At 43.5% G+C, this 20,498-nt stretch overlaps 1 protein-coding gene across 3 annotated transcripts in view; it reads right to left on the reverse strand.

The window, feature by feature from the left end:
• dock8 (dedicator of cytokinesis 8) overlaps positions 1-20,498 on the reverse strand; it is a 49,460-nt gene that overhangs the window by 26,102 nt on the left and 2,860 nt on the right. For 2 of the 3 annotated variants that reach the window (XM_030358533.1, XM_030358532.1), the window contains exons 2-16: positions 15,757-15,856; positions 11,965-12,140; positions 10,992-11,063; positions 10,061-10,169; positions 7,876-8,085; positions 7,367-7,452; positions 6,308-6,374; positions 4,116-4,265; positions 3,906-3,983; positions 3,467-3,629; positions 2,566-2,702; positions 1,966-2,059; positions 1,514-1,676; positions 250-367; positions 72-142 (exon numbers count right to left, since the gene is read on the reverse strand). In XM_030358533.1, coding sequence (XP_030214393.1) covers positions 72-142; positions 250-367; positions 1,514-1,676; positions 1,966-2,059; positions 2,566-2,702; positions 3,467-3,629; positions 3,906-3,983; positions 4,116-4,265; positions 6,308-6,374; positions 7,367-7,452; positions 7,876-8,085; positions 10,061-10,169; positions 10,992-11,063; positions 11,965-12,140; positions 15,757-15,856 — 1,794 coding nt within the window. Of the gene's footprint in view, positions 1-71; positions 143-249; positions 368-1,513; positions 1,677-1,965; positions 2,060-2,565; positions 2,703-3,466; positions 3,630-3,905; positions 3,984-4,115; positions 4,266-6,307; positions 6,375-7,366; positions 7,453-7,875; positions 8,086-10,060; positions 10,170-10,991; positions 11,064-11,964; positions 12,141-14,028; positions 14,268-15,756; positions 15,857-20,498 lie in introns of those variants that run through there. The other variant, XM_030358534.1, reaches the window with a different exon arrangement.

Genomic DNA, 20,498 nt, shown 5'->3' on the forward strand with positions numbered 1-20,498 from the left:
AGACTTTAACAAAATATGCACAGATATACATTATATATTGATAAAATAGAAAAGACATAAAGCAGTTGTACTTGTTATGGTAGGTCACTGTGGTATAGGTCTCTTGTAGGAACTCCGGGCCACTTGATTTCCCAAAAATGACCTGCAAAATTAGAGAAGTTGAATTAATACATTCAAGTACCCTGTTAATTTATTCCAAGGTTAATTGAAAATGTGCTAGGTAAAATCCTGTTTGATAAATCCCCTCACCGGCATAGAGGTGCTTGAGTCCTCTCCGCTCATGAACTGGATTTTGATGGTGATGTTGCGTGGTGCTGTTAGTCTGTTGACAATGTTTAGCCTCTGAGGGTAGACAAAAAGAAGGTTCCTGGAGAGAGAAAAAATAAATAGTTAATATTCAAATCATTGCGCTTTCTGCAATGGCACTTTTCGCCACTCGGTGGCGGCAGAGGTGCACCAATGTCAATATAACCACTACAAACGATACGAACGCAAAGATGTGCTTGAAGGGTAAAAATTAGCAAGTGAGTGGAATTGAAAAATTATGTTTGTAAAATTGTGTTGGTATCAATGCAAAGGTGCACTTAAGGTACACCTGTGTGAAGCCAAAAATAGCATCTGTGTTGAAAGGGGCAAGAGTGATAAGGGGCGTCAAAATACTTATCGCTGCCTTAGGCCACCTGAACAAATATGTTGTGCAAAGGAGTAAACTCAACTATCCTGTTTATACCTCAAGATTTCTGTCTCTGTCTTAGGACTATCTGCTTCCTGTTCTTTAGGTATTCAACTCCCCTAACAACTCTAAGAGATAAGCATGCCTGTGTATGTTTGGTTCTACAAGATAATACAATAAGATAACCGGTAAACATAAGCAGGCAGAACAGTGCTCCACACTGTACATGCAAAGAAAGTTAAATGACCGACACACAGAAACATGCCAAAGACCTTATCCATTCAAGAAATGCACACCGCCATAACCACCCTCACCACAGTGGTAGCCCATCCATATCTTCCTTCGGTTTGAATGTCAATAAACGAACTCCATTAAGCAGGCACAGAAAATAATGGTTGACCTACTTCTCTCATATTTCCTCCCGTGCTTCTCTGCCTTGCCTGACCACAATCTTAAGCAACAGCCAGGTCATATTGTGTTACATACATTGTGACAGGCTGACAGTCGCATTAGTGCTCGTGTTTACGGTTGCTCATCATTGTTACTCATGTTAACATTTCCTTAGCTGGGAGGGTAAGCTTTGGGAATATGTGGCAAGTCACTTTGGGCGAAAGACCTCGTCAACCGCCTGCAATGTCAGTTTTGGTTGCCTGTAGGCGCACACGCCAACGCCAACGCCCGCACACACACACACACACACACACACACACACACACACACACACACACACACACACACACACACACACACACACACACACACACACACACAAAGACACACAAAGACACAGACCGGGACACAGACAAAGACGTTAGCCTTTTATTGAACTTATGAGCTCACCTATAAATGCTGTGAGGGACGTAGACCTCACTGGAAGGAAACTCTAGGACCTCCTTGATTGGTCGGATGTTCTTCTCAGCCACCGGCACCAGGGGAATGAGCTCGCTGGACAGACACGCCTGGGGCATGTCATGGAACGGCGAGATGTCCAGCTTAATGATACCTATACACACACGGACACGCACACACACACACACACACAGATACACAGACACACACACACAGATACACACGGACAAACACACACACACAGGCAAACTCACACACACAAACACACACACACACACACACACACACACACACACAAAAACACACACACACACACACACACACACAAACACACCTAAGTAAGTCTAAACACTGAAGACATTTGTTCACATCATTCCTGTTGTTATGAAATATAATTTCATTATAATTCTAACTAAAGTCAAGTGAACTACTAAAATGGAGACCTGGTATAGTCCTGACTCTCCTCTGGGGGGCCGATGTCTTCTTAATCTCAGACAAGAACTTGAGGAGGTCTTCGTCACTTAGGCGGTCCCCTTCCTGGAAGGCAAACAAACAAGAATAACAAAGCCATTTTATTTTGGTTGACCTTCCAAGACTCCAAGGCCTTAAAGCGGCCTTACTTGCAGAATAAATAAAAAATGTGAATAACACAAGTATTCCCTTGAATGTCATGGAAATGCAGACATTAATATCACTACATTCTTGCAAGGTTAAAGTACAATTCATGTAACTTTGCAAGATTTAAGAAGTCACACAAACTGCATTTTTGCAAGATATATTAAATAAATATCATAATAATTGAACACTGGACATTGTCCGACGGCAAAGGACCTGCCCTCTTGATAGGGAAGCAATGGATTGCATGACATGTATGAGAGGCCCACATGCTCATAACAATCTCACGCAACATCAGTTGAATGAGTTGCCCTTTGTGTCTTAAAGTGACAACCAGACACCACCAGCTGAATGAAAAAACAATGGCAAATAGACGTGGGGAATAGTGTATTCATACATGTAGTGTACTGTGCATGTCCCAGTCCTACCTGTCTGAAGATTGTGCTGATGGTGATGGTTGCAGGTTTGAAGCCCGACAGGATACAGGGTTGATCATCTAAGGTAGCGTACCGCTCCGAGTTCCGCCGGGGAAGTTGTGCTCTTCTGTCCATGCTGTTGCTTTTCCCTGGAACACAACACACAGGAAACACACGGCTCAAGAGATGTGTAACCAGGTGGCAGGATAGTGGAGGGGTGAGCCAAAGTTGACTAGCTATAGGCATCCTTGAGCAAGGTGCAAAACCTTCCCTGACCGGCTCCTTCCCTCATTAAAATAGTTAGCTGCTTTGGATAAAAGTGTCTGCTTAATGAGTAAATGTACTATTTAGTCATTAAGAAATGTGTGTGAAATGTGTGTTGTGTGTGAGACAGTTTGCTCAACATCAATAGGGATGCATTCCCCATGCATCCCTATTGGTCAATTAGGAAGAACCTGCAGGAACTGCAACTACAGGGGTAAAAAAACGATGCACGAAAATCCATGTTGCAACATCATTCTAAAACAGGTATGAATTGCAACATCATCCAATGTTGCAATCCTTCAAACAGGTATGAATAGGACACACAAAAAGACAAACATAAATATATTCTCTCTCTCTCTCTCTCTCTCTCTCTCTCTCTCTCTCTCTCTCTCTCTCTCTCTCTCTCTCTCTCTCTCTCTCTCTCTCTCTCTCTCTCCTGCAAATACTGCAATTAGGTCAAACCCACACATAGTGCAACTACAGGGGAAAAACAGTAATGACACACACACACACACACACACACACACAAACCTGCGATGCCTCAAACTGGCAACTGTCAAAATAATCTTCACAAAGGACACACACACACACACACACACACACACACACACACACACACACTCTTCATGCAGGAGACACCCACACACACCTCCTTTGAGGCTGTCCGTATCCACGGAGTCGCGCTCTGGCGTGGCGCTGTTGATGATCTCTGTGAGGTTGATGGTGGCCCAGGCAAAGGGCATACGGTACCGGCCCAGCCGGTGGCAGAACGTCTCCGCCTGGCCCCGCAGCTTGTCCAACTTGTCCTTGTTCTGGGGGAGTATTATGGGAAGGATTTGTTTTGATATTACCGTCCATGCACGAAATTTGCTAAACGTTGGATGAGATTTGACGTAGAATCTGAAGTGAGGGGTCAGAGGCACACTTTTAGACTTCAAGAGGGCATAAGCAGTGACTTCTGGTTCAGAACACCCTAACTAAGGGGGAGAGGGTGCTCTGAGCCGAAGTCCTGAAGTGAAAGAGACACAATGAGCGAACGAGTGCCACAGAGAGTAAAATGGGAAAGAAAGGAAGATGTTGTGTCTGACCTTCTGGTCGCTCTCCCGCAAGTTGATGTAAGGGTCAGCACAGTCGCTGATCTCCCCCTGTTGAAGAACCTTCTCAATCTAAACAACAAGAAGCAGAGACCGACCACAAAACACACACACAAGTTAAAAAAACCACTTCAATCCGTTTCTCCCCAACTGCCAGACACTTAAGTCATGTAGGTGTGTTCATGGGTATGGGCTCATCATTACCTTGATGACCAGGTAGATGTCCGGTGAGGGGTACGTGACGGAGAAGATGGCAGACCTGGCCAGGCTGGAGTGGTCCACCTGGGGGGTGTGACCCTTGAGGTAACCCCTCAGATGGTCGGGGTTCAGGTCACAGTAAAAGTTCTCTGAGATCTGTGGAAGTGGAAGACAATGATGTGAAACGCAGGGAAGATACAAAATCATTTGATTTTGAAGACCAGAACAATGCAGAAAAGTCTTTTCACAGTCGAACTCAATCCTTCAGGGTTTATCTAGAAAGACATCTTAATCACATTATTTCCAGATATATAGTTATAAACAGTAGCAAAGCTTTGAAACCAGTGTTTATCCTGGAATGCCCGGATATCTTCCGACGCAGTAGTGGTCTAACGCGACCCAAGGCCAGAGTACATTCCCTGGATCAGCCTGGTAATCTGAGCCTCTATATTCGATGGCTCTATTGATGGGCATCACAGTAGCATAGTTCTTCCATCTGACTCATTTGTGTAACACTCACAAAACGGACACACAATTCAACCATAAACACCAGAGGTTACTCGACTAACTGAACAAACTAAATGTGATAAATCAGGTCCCTCTTAATTTATTGCATGGTTTCTGTAATGGAAAACATTGCGACTTAAAAGTAAATAACACTAATCCAATTAATATGACAAGGAAGGCGTCTCCATTTGGCAAAAAGGGCTGAAACGTTGCTATGCAATTCCTGTGCATTCAGTAAAATATGTGTTCCACAAATCACAATATAAAATGATAGAGATGTGTAGAAAGCCATCCTCATATTTCAAAGAAAGTCATAGCAGAGTTCTCTGTGAATAGAATCCATTACAATACCTGCATCATAATTGCTGCCTACCTCTGACTGAGTATTTAACGAGACATAACACATGAAACAGCTGCACTACGTCATTTTTATTTATAAAAACAATTCTTCCACTGCATTACTTCTGTTTTACTTCCAGACGATCCAGTACATTAAAATAAAAAAGATGCAGTGCAGCCGTTTCAGATCTAAACATACATATCTCATCTGCTTAGTTTCATAAAATATTATTCCCCATCTATGTGGGTTGGGTCACTCCAATCATGAGCATGTACTTAGCCTGGATTCTCCCCGATGCTTCCCCAGCACCGGATTTCTAACTAGGGAATTATGGGGAATTATGCAAACATCTGCTCCAGATTTTCCAGATGTGCCATCATCTATGAACAGTAAATAAAACGACCAACATGACAATCGAGATCGAGTGGATAGTTTCAGGCAGGAGGGTAGACCGTGGAGCGAATGAGGAGCAGAGGAAGTGATGACGAGACAAAACCCTGAACAAAGACACAATGTCCAATGACAGTTCTGGAAACCCTTCATTGTGATTGACAAAACAAGCTGAACAGCTCCCCGTTCTATGCCACAGGAGAGATCCATTTCATCATAGGGGGATGAAACAACACCACGTCTCTCACTGATCAAATTCAATTGAGGCCACGTTTTGACTCCATGGGAACAGTAGAAATGATGCCGCATAAAAGAGAATTATCCATCTTGAATCATCTTGTTCCTGCCAAACACTGCTGTATATTTTATCAAGTCTCCTTGCAGATAACACAGTTAGTGGAAAAGGAGGACTCCGTGTCTCTCATATTTATGACCATTCATAGTATCATGGAAATATCAATTTCCTGGATATACTGCAGACAGCTTTATATGAACATACACGCAGACGTTTGCTTAAATAAATTAAACCGAGGGCATGAATACCTTAAAACATCGTCAATACTGTATTGAGCCCTGAATTGTCCAGTGTTGCTTGAGCTAGAAGCTTTAACATAGTTGTGCAGGACTGAGGAAACATCAGAGCTGGTGGTTACACTCTGTCCTCTTATGTCAAAGGAGGACAGAGTCAAACACACACACACACACACACACGCACGCACGCACGCACGCACGCACACACGCACACACGCACGCACACACACACTGCAGCTGTGTAAATCCTTCAGAATATATAATCTTTTGGCAGTAAAAGAAATGTACAAAATCCAACATAATCAAGAAATACAAAACCTCAGAGAGGGAATATTTAAACCAGGACGACACCAGCGATCTGGGAGGGATGAAAAGTCTTTCCCAATATTTGTGTTGCTAAAAGCCTTAAAATGAGTCAGGACATATTTACCTTTTTCTTCTCCTTAAGGTCGTACAAGGCCAGGGTCGCGAATAACGGCTCAATATCGATTTCAAACCTATGCAAGGCGAGAGTAAAATATCTTTTATTAATATTCATGCATTTAAAAAGTTAAGGGATGCACCCTAGTTACACATATTTGAAAATGTGCAACAATAGTTACACACTTTCAAGACAAAGTACTCTCTTTTTTTGGTCGTCTTGTACACAGTATGGTACACATTCGATCCAGTTATTTTCTGTTCTACTCTATTCTTAAGAGTTGTGGTGTTTGGAAGGCAACACAATACGCCGCGTGGCGAGATGGGCTCTGCTGAGCGCCGGGTCCGGGCCAACCACCAGCCAAACCGCGGCAGAGGGGGAAATGACCTCAACTACAAAAACATTTGTCAGGTTAGCAGCACACAGAAAAATGGGCAGAGTGTGAGTTAAAAAAGAGACAGAAAAGAAACAGAAGGAGAATAAGAGTGAGGGACTGATAGAATGATCAAGAAAAGGGGAAAATGGGAGGCTGGCCTAAAGAAAGAGAGACAGACAAGAGAACAGTAAGTGCTCGCTCTCTCTCGCGCGCGCTCTCTCTCTCTCTCTCTCTCTCTCTCTCTCTCTCTCTCTCTCTCTCTCTCTCTCTCTCTCTCTCTCTCTCTCTCTCTCTCTCTCTCTCTCTCTCTCTCTCTCTCTCTCTCTCTCTCTCCTCTCTCTCTCTCTCATGACTAAGCGTTGCAGTTCATAACGACTAAGTGCCTTTAACACGGCCTACTGTGAATTCCTCGTTGCAACAGCTGTATCACGTCTCCATCTTTATGACAGAGTCTTATGAGAGGGCAGGGGCTTGGTTGGATGTTCTGGAGGTTATTTCACTCCTAAAAAATATGCATGTCAGGATACAGCTGGTTTACTTCCAGTAAGTGTACTAATTAATCCTTTTTGAGGTGTGTGTGTGTGTGTGTGTGTGTGTGTGTGTGTGTGTGTGTGTGTGTGTGTGTGTGTGTGTGTGTGTGTGTGTGTGTGTGTGTGTGTGTGTGTGTGTGTGTGTGTGTGTGTGTGTCATACTTCATGCTCTGACATCGAATGAGGATGCGGTCCCCCATGTGTTCTTTGGGACAATCTGGGATGGGACGGATCTCCACTGCCTCCTCCTGAATGAACAAACAAACATTAAAACATTTTCCATACATGATACAAAATATTAATTCAAGATAAAATATAGGATAGAGTATAATGTATAAAATATAATAATATAATAGGTTTTATGCATAGACTTTTACACACAAACTCTGATTTATCGTGAATTTGGAAATGCATGGCTAGCATTTTATTGTACCACATATTATACAAAGTGCAATATGTATGCATTACAGATATAGATACGTTACTTTATTGATCCTGGAGGAAAGGATAGGTTAAAGTTGCTCGGCTCAAGGCGCAAACAAAGCAGAAATGTGATCTCTCTGTGAATCATATCAATGTAATAGGAGCCTTCACACACTAATAAAATAAGAGTCAGCCTCAACAAGGGTCCAAGTGGTGGTGACGGTGGGGGACGGGGGGGTTGGTCACACCTCATCTGCTGGGGGGTAGAGGGCAAACAGCTCCGGGTGGCGCCCCGCTTGCCGCGCCTCGTGGTTGAGGCGGTCCAGCTCCTCCGGGGTGCTGAACCTCAGCAGCCCCTCTACTCGGGGGTCAGGGGTCAAACACCGCAGGTCAAAGTCAGACGAGGTCAGAGTTCGCCCAGCGTCCTCACTGAGGCCTGCCAGCGAAGGGGACTTCACCTAGGGGTCGCACAGAGACGGAGAGGCAGAGGGGTGGTCGGTGTGTGCACGCATGTGGACGTGAGCGAGTGGCTTACTGACAGAGTTGATTCATTCACTCTAAAACCAGATTTTTCAATAATACTATAGTCATTTGTTAAATACACGCAACCATAGACATAATCAGTATTCTAAAGACGGGGCCCTGTATTCAAGCATGTAAAACTCAGTCATCAGGAGCATTTCATGAACTCCAAATGTTGTCAGGATTAATTTAGGATGACAAGGGCCCTCAGGAAATACTCTCTCTAATCAGAGCGGGATTGCAACCCTATTTAATGACTGACACTTGGCTTAGGGCCACGGATTGACCTCCCTTTGTGCATTGTCCTCATTTGAACCATCTCTCCCATTTCACGCAGTAGCCTCCTTTTCCCCTGTCTACCTAACCCCTTGGCTGCTTCTAAAAGCACGGCTAGGACAAACTGCGCCGCCACTGCAGCCACACTATGAGGTCTGCAGGACCCTAATGCACCACCACTCTCCCTCTGTGCCACTCTCTTCACAGCCACTCTCTCACAGGGAGCCGAGAGCTAGAACAAGGGCCTTCAGTTTAGGTGATTAATCGGAAATGGCAAGGCTGGCTCTAACTCTGTAGAAATGGGGGGAGGGGCGGGGAGGAGGGGCATGCTGGTTGGCTGGTTTTGCCGGAGGCTGCAATGAATGGGTCTTGATTTGGCCCGGGACTGGCTAACCCGGGGGGGGGGGGGGGGGGGTTTGGCAGAGAGAGAGAGAGGACCCAGATAGAGAGGAGCTGGAGAATATCTCTGAATACAATGTGAGAGAGGCAAGGCACATGGAAGCATGTGATGACACGCCTCAACACCTCACTGAGGACTGGTGCTGGCATGTATGCTGATAGAGGGTAGGACAATGGACTCTGGCAAAGTTTTTAACTACAATACACAATGGAGCAAAAGGAGAACAAAACACAATCCACTAGATTGCAGCAAACCACTACATCACAACACAATGCATTATGGAGAATCTAGTTCAACATTAGCATCGCCATTTCGCAGACAGTCAAAGCAGTCTAGACGAAAACATTAGGCGGTGTTAGATAACACTGTACAACACATTAAGCAATCCCCTCGACTAAAATGAAGACGGTCGGAGTACTCCTGTGCTGAATCTATTCCAACTCTTGATAGGATTGATTAGAAAGAAATTTGGTTTGTTCAGCCTGGGGCCGGAAATGTGCTTTTGTCCTCACTGGGGGGTGTGGGGGGGGGTTTATAGCGCCGGCCTGAAGGAAGACCTTTCTACTCTCCGAGGAGCTCTGTTTCAAAGCCTCGGGGCAGCGAGGCAGTGAGGGCCGCAGGGTGTGTGGCTCCTGTTGGGCTGTTTGCAGAGCAGCCTGGGCAGACATGTGACAGGAATAACAAAACGCCTCAGTGCTCATTGTTCCGCTTCCCCGTTGGCTCCTCTCCCCGCTCCCCTCTACAGACCTCGACAAGCCCCTTCTCTTCATCGCTCAACCCCTCTAAACTCTGACCCCCCCCCCCCCCCCCCCCCCCCCCACCACCCGCAGAACATATTCTGCTTTCACTCATGGCTGCATCGTTATGGGTTAGATGCTGTACTGATTTTAAAGTCTCACCTTTCCCGAAATAAACATTTTTTTCAGACACAGGAAACCACCATATAATGTATACTGTCATATTTGTACCATTAAAACTGAAACTTAAAAGGGGACTAGAAGGGGACTCTACTGGGACTTTGTCAATGACAAAGTTATTCATGCAATATGCATTGAACTAATCATTTCTTCTTGAACTTCTCATCTGAAAAGGTTTATGGCTTGTTTGGTCAAATATGTTTTAGTCGATATCTGTGTCTCATTTGATAACCCTACAAGTTCTGTTGAGACCTATTTCACATGAATTCCAAAATGTGACAGTGAACATGTGTGGGTAATACATGCTGTGCAACCTACGGGAGTGTCTTGGCCCTCTTGCTGAACATCAGACTCAAAGGTTTGTTTCTGGAGGAGCTTGTGAAGTCCGGCCCTCTCAGAATAGGCGGTCCAGCCATCTCCTTGACACCTTTATATGACACACACACACACACACACACACACACACACACGATTAACCTATGCAGCCCTAATCACACAAGTTCACAGATAACATTTTATACACTCTTACCATGGCAAACAAGAGCATTGTGTGAGTGAGTGAGTGAGTGAGTGAGTGAGTGAGTGAGTGAGTGAGTGAGTGAGTGAGTGAGTGAGTGAGTGAGTGAGTGAGTGAGTGAGTGAGTGAGTGAGTGAGTGAGTGAGTGAGTGAGTGAGTGAGTGAGTGAGTGAGTGAGTGAGATTCAGCTTCAGCATGCCTTTAAATCCATTTTTTTCTTACAAAAAAGTCAAAGTTACTATAAGTATTATTATCATATTAGTATTAGCAATTGCATTGGTGATACAGGTCTCACGATGTCTAATAGCAGACTTAAACTGAAGATTGGTGTTGGTTCAATGCTAACCCTTTCAGGGATTCCTGAAATACTAAATCACTTGAGTGGCCTTGCAGTAGGCCTTGCTGGTGATGCATTCCCTTAGTGTTGTCATTGTCCTAGTGTCTGAAAACACGGGACATCATCATCAAAAACAATGATATCATAATTCCAAGGCCAAAACACAGGGTTTTGGAGGTAAGGAGGTAGATCTCTACCTCCTTACACCAATAACAATGCATCGGTAAACCAAACCACAACCATCAAGTGAGTAACTACACACAATGAATAGATCATGGTATATACTGAAATACAACCGTGATTTATGCTGGTGTTTTTTTTTGCAATGTGTCAATCCAAGGACTTACAAGGCTAAAAACGTTTTTTGTTCAAGTTGTTTTGCTTGGTAGGATTACCTTCGGGAGACAACCAGCCAGGGTTGAATGTAACTCTGCACACACTCCCTCACATGTGAATCCAACTCCACCCTTGAAACAAAACCAAAATAGGCAGGGACACAAGGAAAGGATGAAAGGAATAATTAAACCAGTATACTACGGTTTTGTGTAGCAAGAGCTCATAAACACACACACACACACACACACACACACACAATGGCAGAACATGCACACAAATGGACTTATTCTTCATTGTTTTTTACAACACAACATTCCTGCGAAACGACATTACAACCACCTTGCTTAGGGTGTGGATTGTACTAAACCCTGGAGATAGCAGAGATCATGGACAATCACAGCATTCTTAGTACCATAAGTACAAGTATGATAAGTACAAGAGAATAGATAAAACCGGTAATCGGATGCTTGTCATTTCAACTGGAGGCTGGCAACCAGGTTTCTCCTGGGCTTTCCAATGGAGCTCAATCAAGTGCGTAGCTTAGGTTTAACAAACATTTCAGAAGGTTGTTGATTGGCTAATGCAGATTAAATTTTAATAATTACAGACTAGGCAGATCAATAGTATCGTTCTGAAGGAGTTGAAAGACAATCTTCTTTATTTTAATACAATTTCTCAATAACTTATTGTCCAGCTTATTTGCGATTTAGGGCAGGGACGGTTAACTGGTTTCTTGACGTTGGATAGTTGATTTCCCTACATCTCCTCTAAAAACTACGCCCATTGCCTCAATTTCATACGACATTCATACCTCAAATCATACTTGGGTTCCTGAATCATTCAAGGCCTTGGAAAGAAAATCCCATTATGACTCATCGGTGCTAACTGCTCTGGATAAGTATGGGTAAACACTAAACAGTACTGTGTTGTTGTCTTTTGGTTGTGTTTTCCTTTGTTTGGTTGTCACATGGAACAGTGAGATCGACCATGTGACACCTGCATTAACATTTGATCAGGGGACCGTTGACCCACCCGTCCTCAGGCACCGAGTGTCGGACGGTGCGACACTGCTTCTCCACCTGCTCCACCTGCAGGTCATCGTTGGGGAAGTCGCCCAGCTCCTGCATCAGGGCCTGGTCTCCACTCTGCAGTTGGGACATGAGGAACTCCTCCAGGTCTAGGGGCTCCACCGCCTCGTACGACTGGGGCTGGGAGAGGGGAGGGAGGGAGGGAGGGAGGGAGGGAGGGAGGCACAGGGAGACAGAGAGAGAGACACAGACAGAGAGAGAGAAAGACACAGAGACAGAGAGAAACACAGGGAGAGAGATATAGAAAGGGAGAGAGGGGTGAACAGGCAGAGAGAAGGGAGATACAAGGAGGGAGAGAAAAATGAGGAAGATAGAGGGAGAAAGAGTCAATCATTAATTGTATTTTACTTTTTGTATTTTAGTAATTTTATTATTAGGAATACCGGTATACCGTTACCATCCTGACATAAAGCATTCTCAGGTACTGAGTGTAGCACAAATGCACACAATGTTTGTTTGAAGGGGTCAATAGAAAGAAATTATAATAACGTAAAAAGCAAAGAGTTTAGAGGGATCAGTCATGCCTGGAAAGTTCAGGTTTACTTAAAGGAGCTTGTAGAGGCCTATAGGATCCATTCAAATAGTGCAGAGAAAGGTGGACAAAAAACTAAATAACAAGAAGGTAGGAGGTACAGAACAAGTTGAATCATGGCTGTTATGCAATACCTGTGTAATGCCCTGTCAAGGGACAAGAGCCCTGAAGCGTCTATAAGAGTATATGAATAGAAAATGGATCAAAATAGAACTGTATCAGAACTTCTGATGAAGTGATATATTAAGACAGTACTGTTAGCATCAACACGTCATGTTGCCCTTCAACAAAGAACCGTCTTCTAATACATCAGAGCGAACAGCGCGGGAATCAAAAAAACGTTTGCGTCCGCAAACCAGAATGTATCTTACCAACCACTTCCACGATGGCATACTGCGTGACATGATTTGAAAATTTCATAATTACAGGAAGCAGGTCATGGAGAAGTTAATAAGACACCAGATGACTTTCTCAGAACTTAACACATAAATAAATAAATACAGAAGTCCTGCTTAAACATTTGCTTTAAATGGCATATGAAAATAATTAAATTCTGATGCACACTATGTGACAAATATATTGATATTTCTGGATCATAAAAAACAAATCTGAAAATCAGGATTATAAAAATAAATAAGAAAACAAACTATATGAGGTTTACATTAACATAATAATGTATTTCTGTATAAATATTGAACATTGTGCTAAGGGCTTTTAATAACAAGTTGTGCATGGTGCATAAAGAGCCCAACAGTCTACAGAGTTGTATAGGCTATTGTAAAAGATGGACAGATGGAAAGGCAGACACTGATATAAAATACAAACAAAGAAGAAGAAGTCTATAAGATTTACAGACTACCAACAACAATTATAAGGGGTTTGCTCTCCGACATGTTTTGGCAAAAAACATTCAATGCCTCAGGGCCGATATTTCCTACTCGACTCAATAGGAAATTGCAACACATTCCCTACAGTTAAATAGTTAGCAAACACTAACTACACAAAAACCTAATCCCCAAAATCCCATTCTCTACTTCCAATAATGGCCTCTTCCCCCTCTGCCTGAGAGTGCGGGTTAACAGAACCAAATGAATGCAAATCTATGCGTGTCTGTGTGAGACAAACGCTGCTCTTTGAAGACAAGCCCAACTCTTCCTCCAGACAATAATACAAGCAGAGGACAGTCCTACAGATCTGCATGCTGATGATCCATTTAGTCTCCTTTTATTTTGGTCTCAGAAGAAACTAAACCATCGCCAATTTAACAAGACATGCATCCAGCCATTTCAAGATTACTAAGAATCCTTTCAAATATACATATTTAGTTATCTAATCATCACGCCCAACAATATACACCAGCTTAGTTTGGACAACATGCATATAAAATAAATTGTGAGCAATATAATATAATCACAATGCATACCTTCTGGTCTAAACCATCATCTCTATCAGTTGTATTCTGCAAAAATTACTTACCCTGCTTAAAAGTGGACAACTTCTTTAACGAACGTTGAAAAACTGAAGTGCAGAAAATGGCGCTATCCGGATATATGAACATACATGCTTACTCCACATGACGTCATACTCATTCTGAATGACTAGTGTCACAGCTAGTTCGAGCTAATGTAAAGTCAGGCTGCTAATTTGAGCAGACTTGATCAGTCACACCAATGATGACAGACGTCCATTGCTTTCAGAAGGGTTTGGGCTGAATTTGACTTCATAAAAAGCCATTTCAGATTATGCAAGGCTGTGTTTGAGAAACGGTACAGACTTTCATGCCGATAGGCAAGACGAGGTACGGAAACCACAAGAGAGGGGAGGAAGTGACCTCACCAAGCCTCCCTCCATCAACTGGCATTTGCAACAGGCAGGAACTGAAACTGCACAGGCTACAGACAGACACACATGCTTATGCACACAGACACATAGACACACAGACACACAGACACACACACACACTCTCTCTAATCTATCAATCTATTATCATCTATTAATCTCGGATAAATCAGCAATCCTAAATAGACATCTTTGCATCCACAAAGTGCGGTTTATTATGATGATAATAAACACTGCAACAGTACCAACAGCACATAGCTGTTCATGGCACATCTGCTCGATATTGACACGGCGTCAGAAAATATCCTCCAAGAGATTAAAGCGCCAAACCCCACCTCCTGCCTGTTAATCTAAATCCATATTAAATAACTTGCTTGCTTAAACTACCACAATGTTACCGAGACCCCTATCTGTAAAACTCATCAGTCGCCAAAGGCCGCTGCCCCATTTCCCCAGCAGGTTAGAGATTAACCGGGCGGCGCAACATGCGGAGGAATGACAGGCCCCCGCCGTCAGCTGACCAGAGCACGCACCCTTACTGGATGAAACATCACTGGCCTGCAACTCAATTAGTCATACACACACAGATTTACAGCCCCAGGGAGAGGGCTTAGTAGAACTAGAGGCGGGGAAGAGAGGAAAAAACGGGAAAGCTGTATAGAGCCGACAGACAGACAGGCAGGCCGGCAGGACAGGCAGACAGACAGAATGGGAGACAGAAAGACAGGGGAGACAGGGAGAGGGAGCGACAGATTAATTATAAATCGGAGGTTGTTAAGATGGAGCAGCAGAAGAGAGATTGACAGACGGGTGTCATGGTAGCACTGAGCGCGTTGCAGCAGCAGCAGCAAATCCCTCCCGAAGGGATTACTGCGTTATTCCAGTCACTTCCTCCAGAGAGCAGGGAACCACTACTAAGCCTTCTCTAGGCCCCACAAATACAGGAACCAAATAGAGAGCCAGCAACAAAATACAAAGTACAACTGAATAAACGTCACTTCAGGTCTGACCCTTAAAAAGGGCCTCATTTGAGCCGTGTGCAGATCTTAAAGAAGCAGTATCCTCCCTTCTCAACAGATGGCTATGGAGCCTCCCTCATGAAATTAACTCAAAATGAAGCAACCGAATAGGAGTATTGAATTGGCAACTGCCAATGGCTTGGCCTCCACACTAATACTAGACCTCACTGGTATGCTTTCAATAGTGAGGCCCCCAATACACACAAGCCAAATTGAGAGACTGACCATAGCCAACGCAAACAACACCAGTCTATTGTTTGCGTTGGCTATGGTAAGAATAGACATAGAACAGTCTACATTGAGGCATGGATTCCCAACCTTGGGTTATTCAGATGTTATTACTCACCACAGTGAAGCATACTGAGGCTGAGGTGTTCGAGTTCCTTCTGCTGTTATGCGCTCCTTGGGCCCCACCAAAGTTACGTCGGATCTCCGCAGAAGTGTACCTGGAACCAGACCAAGGAAGTTCACGCATGCATGCAGGGTATGATCAGAAGATGTTGATATTCCCAACAGATGAATCCTACAATGCACCGTTTACACCACAGAACGTCTACATACATGCCAAAGTATTTCATCACAGGTTCCTACAGCACACGCTCATGCAGAAATAAACAAATATATAACATCTATTATGCATCTAGTGTGTGTGTGTGTGTGTGTGTGTGTGTGTGTGTGTGTGTGTGTGGTGTGTGTGTGTGTGTGTGTGTGTGTGTGTGTGTGTGTGTGTGTGTGTGTGTGTGTGCGTGCGTGTGTGTGTGTGTGAGAGAGATTGTGAACTATTGTTTATCCTCTAGAGAAAAGACAACTGTGGCACACCAGCTGTACAAGCAGTGACACCAACACGCTGTGTCCTGAATCAAAGGCCATGCCAGGCAGAAAATCCTTCATGACACAAAGTAAGACGCATGCTAAAATACACGCCCCATTCACCCATTCAAGTGCATGATAATCTGTGTCTGCGCGTGTGCGTCAGCACACACGGTCAGTAGCCAGAATAGAGTGGGACAAATTTCTTGGCATATTACATCAGTCTGAAATGTGAAAAGTTATATTTCTTTGATGATTGTTCTGAATCATTCGAAGCTTACAAAACCCAACACAGTGACGGCTTTATTTACTCGACACCCAATGATGTTTGTATGTGGTCTTCGCTGTCATCGTCTGGTTTATCTTCTGTGTGTGTGTGTGTTGTGTAGTTGGAGGGCATGAAGGGTCTTTCTCAAAAGGGGTCACATTCCCAACCCAGCCCACATGATGGAGGACCCAGGGCCATTGTTCTGTGGCTTGCTTCCATTCGTTGGTTGTCAAAACGAATTAGCAATTTAAGAACCTTGTCAATGTTGTCCAATGTGCAGAAATGGCTGGCAAACGCATGCACAATTGTGTGGGGGAAAATGCTCATTATTAGCAAGTACAGTAGAGTGAGATACTCTTCTAAACACTGAAAAACGATCCACTGAAAAGCACGCCGATAGCAGAATCCCCTCATCCCTGTAAATCCACTGAACAAGGCAGCACTAAGGTCGGACGATGAAAGGAGACGCTTGTGCAAATATACTCCAAGATCAAAGTCCAACCATGTTGCCATTAAATCCCAATGGAGTCAGTAATTCCTCCTTCTATTTCTTTTTCAAACAGCAGGTTAACTATCGCCATACATATTCTTGTTAATATATGCAATGCCTGTTTGCCTGTTTAGTCACACACAAAAAGAGGTTTGTTATTATGCAAGGGTTCATTATCAACTTTATTTATAATGCCTGTACCTGTACTGTGTGGGTCAATCCACTTCACCAACATATGCCCCCTTTAAATCCATTAGAAAATCACACACACACAACACCACACACACACACACACACACACACACACACACACACACACACACACACACACACACACACACACACACACACACACACACACACACACACACACAAAGAGACTAGGTTGGCAAAACAGTATCAGCTCTTGTCAGCAGGGCCAAGCAGGCATTATTTTAGCACTGGTTGACGAGCAGCTTGTTAGGACAGACAACATCTGCCGTTCTCCTTAGGGCTGTCTGTCTTGGCCGCCCTTCTAATACAGGAACACAGCTGGTTTTGTGGGGGAAACGTATAAGCAGAGCAGAGATTTCTCGGTTTTGTCCATGAAATGCTGCAAAAGGCGTACGTACAACATAACATCTGTATCCTAGTTATTTCAGTCCAAATTATATTGTGATTTGGTAGTGGACCCACGAAAAACGCTTTTGACAGGCTATATCTGTTAAAAACCTCTGAAACGAACCTATCTTTGTTAACAAACAATAGAAAAAAAGGTCATGAGAATGTTGTAACATCCTAGAACTGAATTAACCCAGAGTGCTGTAAAATACAACCAGCTCCACAACATCGCCCACACACACTGTCCCCATCTGGTCAAAAACAAGGCAGTAGTTCATTAAGGTTTAACACTATTCTTCAGAAGCTGGGGTTTGTGTACACTGGTCCTGAACTCGGTTTAAAGACCATGATAATTGGCTACCGAACTATAAGGAAGTTCTGCCAGAACTATTTACCATTTGCCATTATAGTCCTGGCTTCATACAGGTCGTTTCCACCCAAAGCGACTTAAAGTAAATTTAGAAAAATATAATTTTTACATTTGTTTCTCTACATCCAGCACCAATCAATCAATATAACAAAATCTAAATTTGGTATCCGTGGCTGATACAATAAGGTTATAAGCTTGTCCAATCGTTTAATACGGCCTGAATAAAATGATTTGATCGCCTACCTGTCAGCCTCCCTACCTAGTCAACTACCTGTATGCACTCTGCCCGTCCACTCATTGTGAGTCTTTCATAAGGCTAGGGAGACTAATTGCTAAAGCTAGCATGCTAGTCATGTTTATTGGGGGTTTGTCTTTGGCCTCTCCCCCAATAAAAAAAAATTGTTGGGTACTTTCAAAATCGTGCTTACTCTAGACTGGTTCCTCCCGCCTACCCCAGGTTTAGAAGCAGGTAGGGGGTCTGGCCTCTCGAACAATGTAGGTTGCAGAATCAGAGCCTTTGCAACTAATATATCATGTCACCAACCATGTGGTTCACCATGGCTATCTGGAGCTGACGCATGATCCCAAAGAGATGTATTGTGCAATGCAGAGCAGGGCGTTCAAGGCTTTGGCTCCGTCAAGGTTTCCTGAAGGAACAATTTAACTAAAAGGTCAGAGTCGGAAATCTGCCCAGGACAGGATGAAGAAAGCATTTGTTCCTTTTTATCCTCTTTTATTTATTTGACTGTGCTGACTTAGCCAGACCTCAGCTGACTCTAATCTGAATCCACAATCAGAAGACATCAACCATGATATTTAAAAAAGTTTTTTTATTGTTTTGCTGTAATGTATACAGCTATGACGCATCTCCATTTACGTGTCAAAGCATTTTTTACATTTTACCTTTATGAAGACTATTTTACATTTGACCAAAAAACGGTTCCTCAACTGTGAGGTCAAAATAATCTTTGAGACTTGCAAGACACAAGAGGTGGTTCCCTCTGCAGATGGAGAATGGGAGCACTTGGCTTTGGTTTCGACTGATAACAATTGCTAGCTTTCTTTTCATTGTCTGTATTGTCTTTTTCCTTATTATTATTATTATTATAATTATTATTATTATTATTATTATTATTATCATTATTAAGGGTGAGGATAACCGCCTCCTCCCAAAGATCGACCTAGGTGTAGGGTTAGCCGAATTTGACTGTCAGTGGGAATCAAAGCTAAAAGAAGAGGAGTCATACATTTCATATCCCTAGTTAGCCCAAACCTTTCCGTAATTGCCTAATTACAATGTATAATGCCCTGCTCCATGACCCCCCTCCAATATAGGTCAGCTGAATGGTACTCTGAGGCTCAGTGAATGCTTTCTGATTATTCACGCATTACAAAACCGCATTACTATTCACAAAAACATTCACATTCAGTGACCAGCAAAAAAGCATTAGATACAACAACAGGAATGTATTTTTCTCTTTTTTTCTTGTATTGAAGGATTTGTGTTGAAAGCCCACAACAAATAAGGGGTAATAGGGAAAGATTATTGTTTGTGTTCCAGGACTCTATAATCAAGGTATTCTAGGCTTGCCAGGCCTCCAATAGCAGGCCAGCACATGCTGTGTTTGTGCAAGGTCTGCACGTGTAAGCATTCCTGGAATCCATTCCCCAGCACTTCTTTATAGTATTAGACTTGCAGTATCACTAATGTTCAATGTCAACCGTGTACTGGTGGGCCCACCAAACAGACGTAAGGTGTAATCCCAGCGTGGACACCTATATTTATCCTAGGCATCATGCTTACTCCCACCCAGGACTCTGCCCTATCATCATCATCATCAAGCCTGTGCTTCTCCCCACGCGACGAAGGATTACCATAGTGACCAACTGTTACTGCCCTCCATATTCTGATACAAGACTGCAGAGGACAGGTAAATAAATATTGTTTTGGATCAACGTTTCCCCAGATCATTCTCACTTAGTCACTAGATGCCTTACTGTTGAAGATCTTTTACCTACAAATGCACAATAACAGCATATTTCCCTGCAGCCTTCTGATTAAGGATTTGATTGCAGTGTCTATGTCTCCACATACCTAACCACCCTTGGTGGCTTGAGTGGGAGGCCGGGATTTATTCAAATGATTTTTAAACCGCCTGCAGTGAGTATTAAACTTTAGCAAAAGTGATGACGGTTGTGCAAATGTGTTGGGGCATATGTCATTTACATCTCATAATGACATCGAACAAATTTCTCTTTCATGCAGCCTCTTAATATCCGTTTGTTTTCTCCCCTGAAATAGGAGCTCAGAGTGTGTCCTCTTTTGCTTGGACACTGCTTAGATCTCTTCTCTAATCTTAAGACAACAACAACACAGGAAACTAGAAAGTAGGCGGTGGTGGACAAGACATGAGGTAGGCAGACCCACTGGATCCGTATGACACTATCCAACTCCTGAAGACTGTTATCTCAGCCCTGTCTGCGCTCCACTTCCTGTGTCTTTCTGTCTGTGGGGGGGGGGGGGGGGGGGGGGGGGGGGGGGGGGGGGGG

The sequence above is a fragment of the Gadus morhua genome, chromosome 6, assembly GCF_902167405.1.
Source record: "Gadus morhua chromosome 6, gadMor3.0, whole genome shotgun sequence".
In the NCBI taxonomy this organism is placed as follows: domain Eukaryota; kingdom Metazoa; phylum Chordata; class Actinopteri; order Gadiformes; family Gadidae; genus Gadus; species Gadus morhua.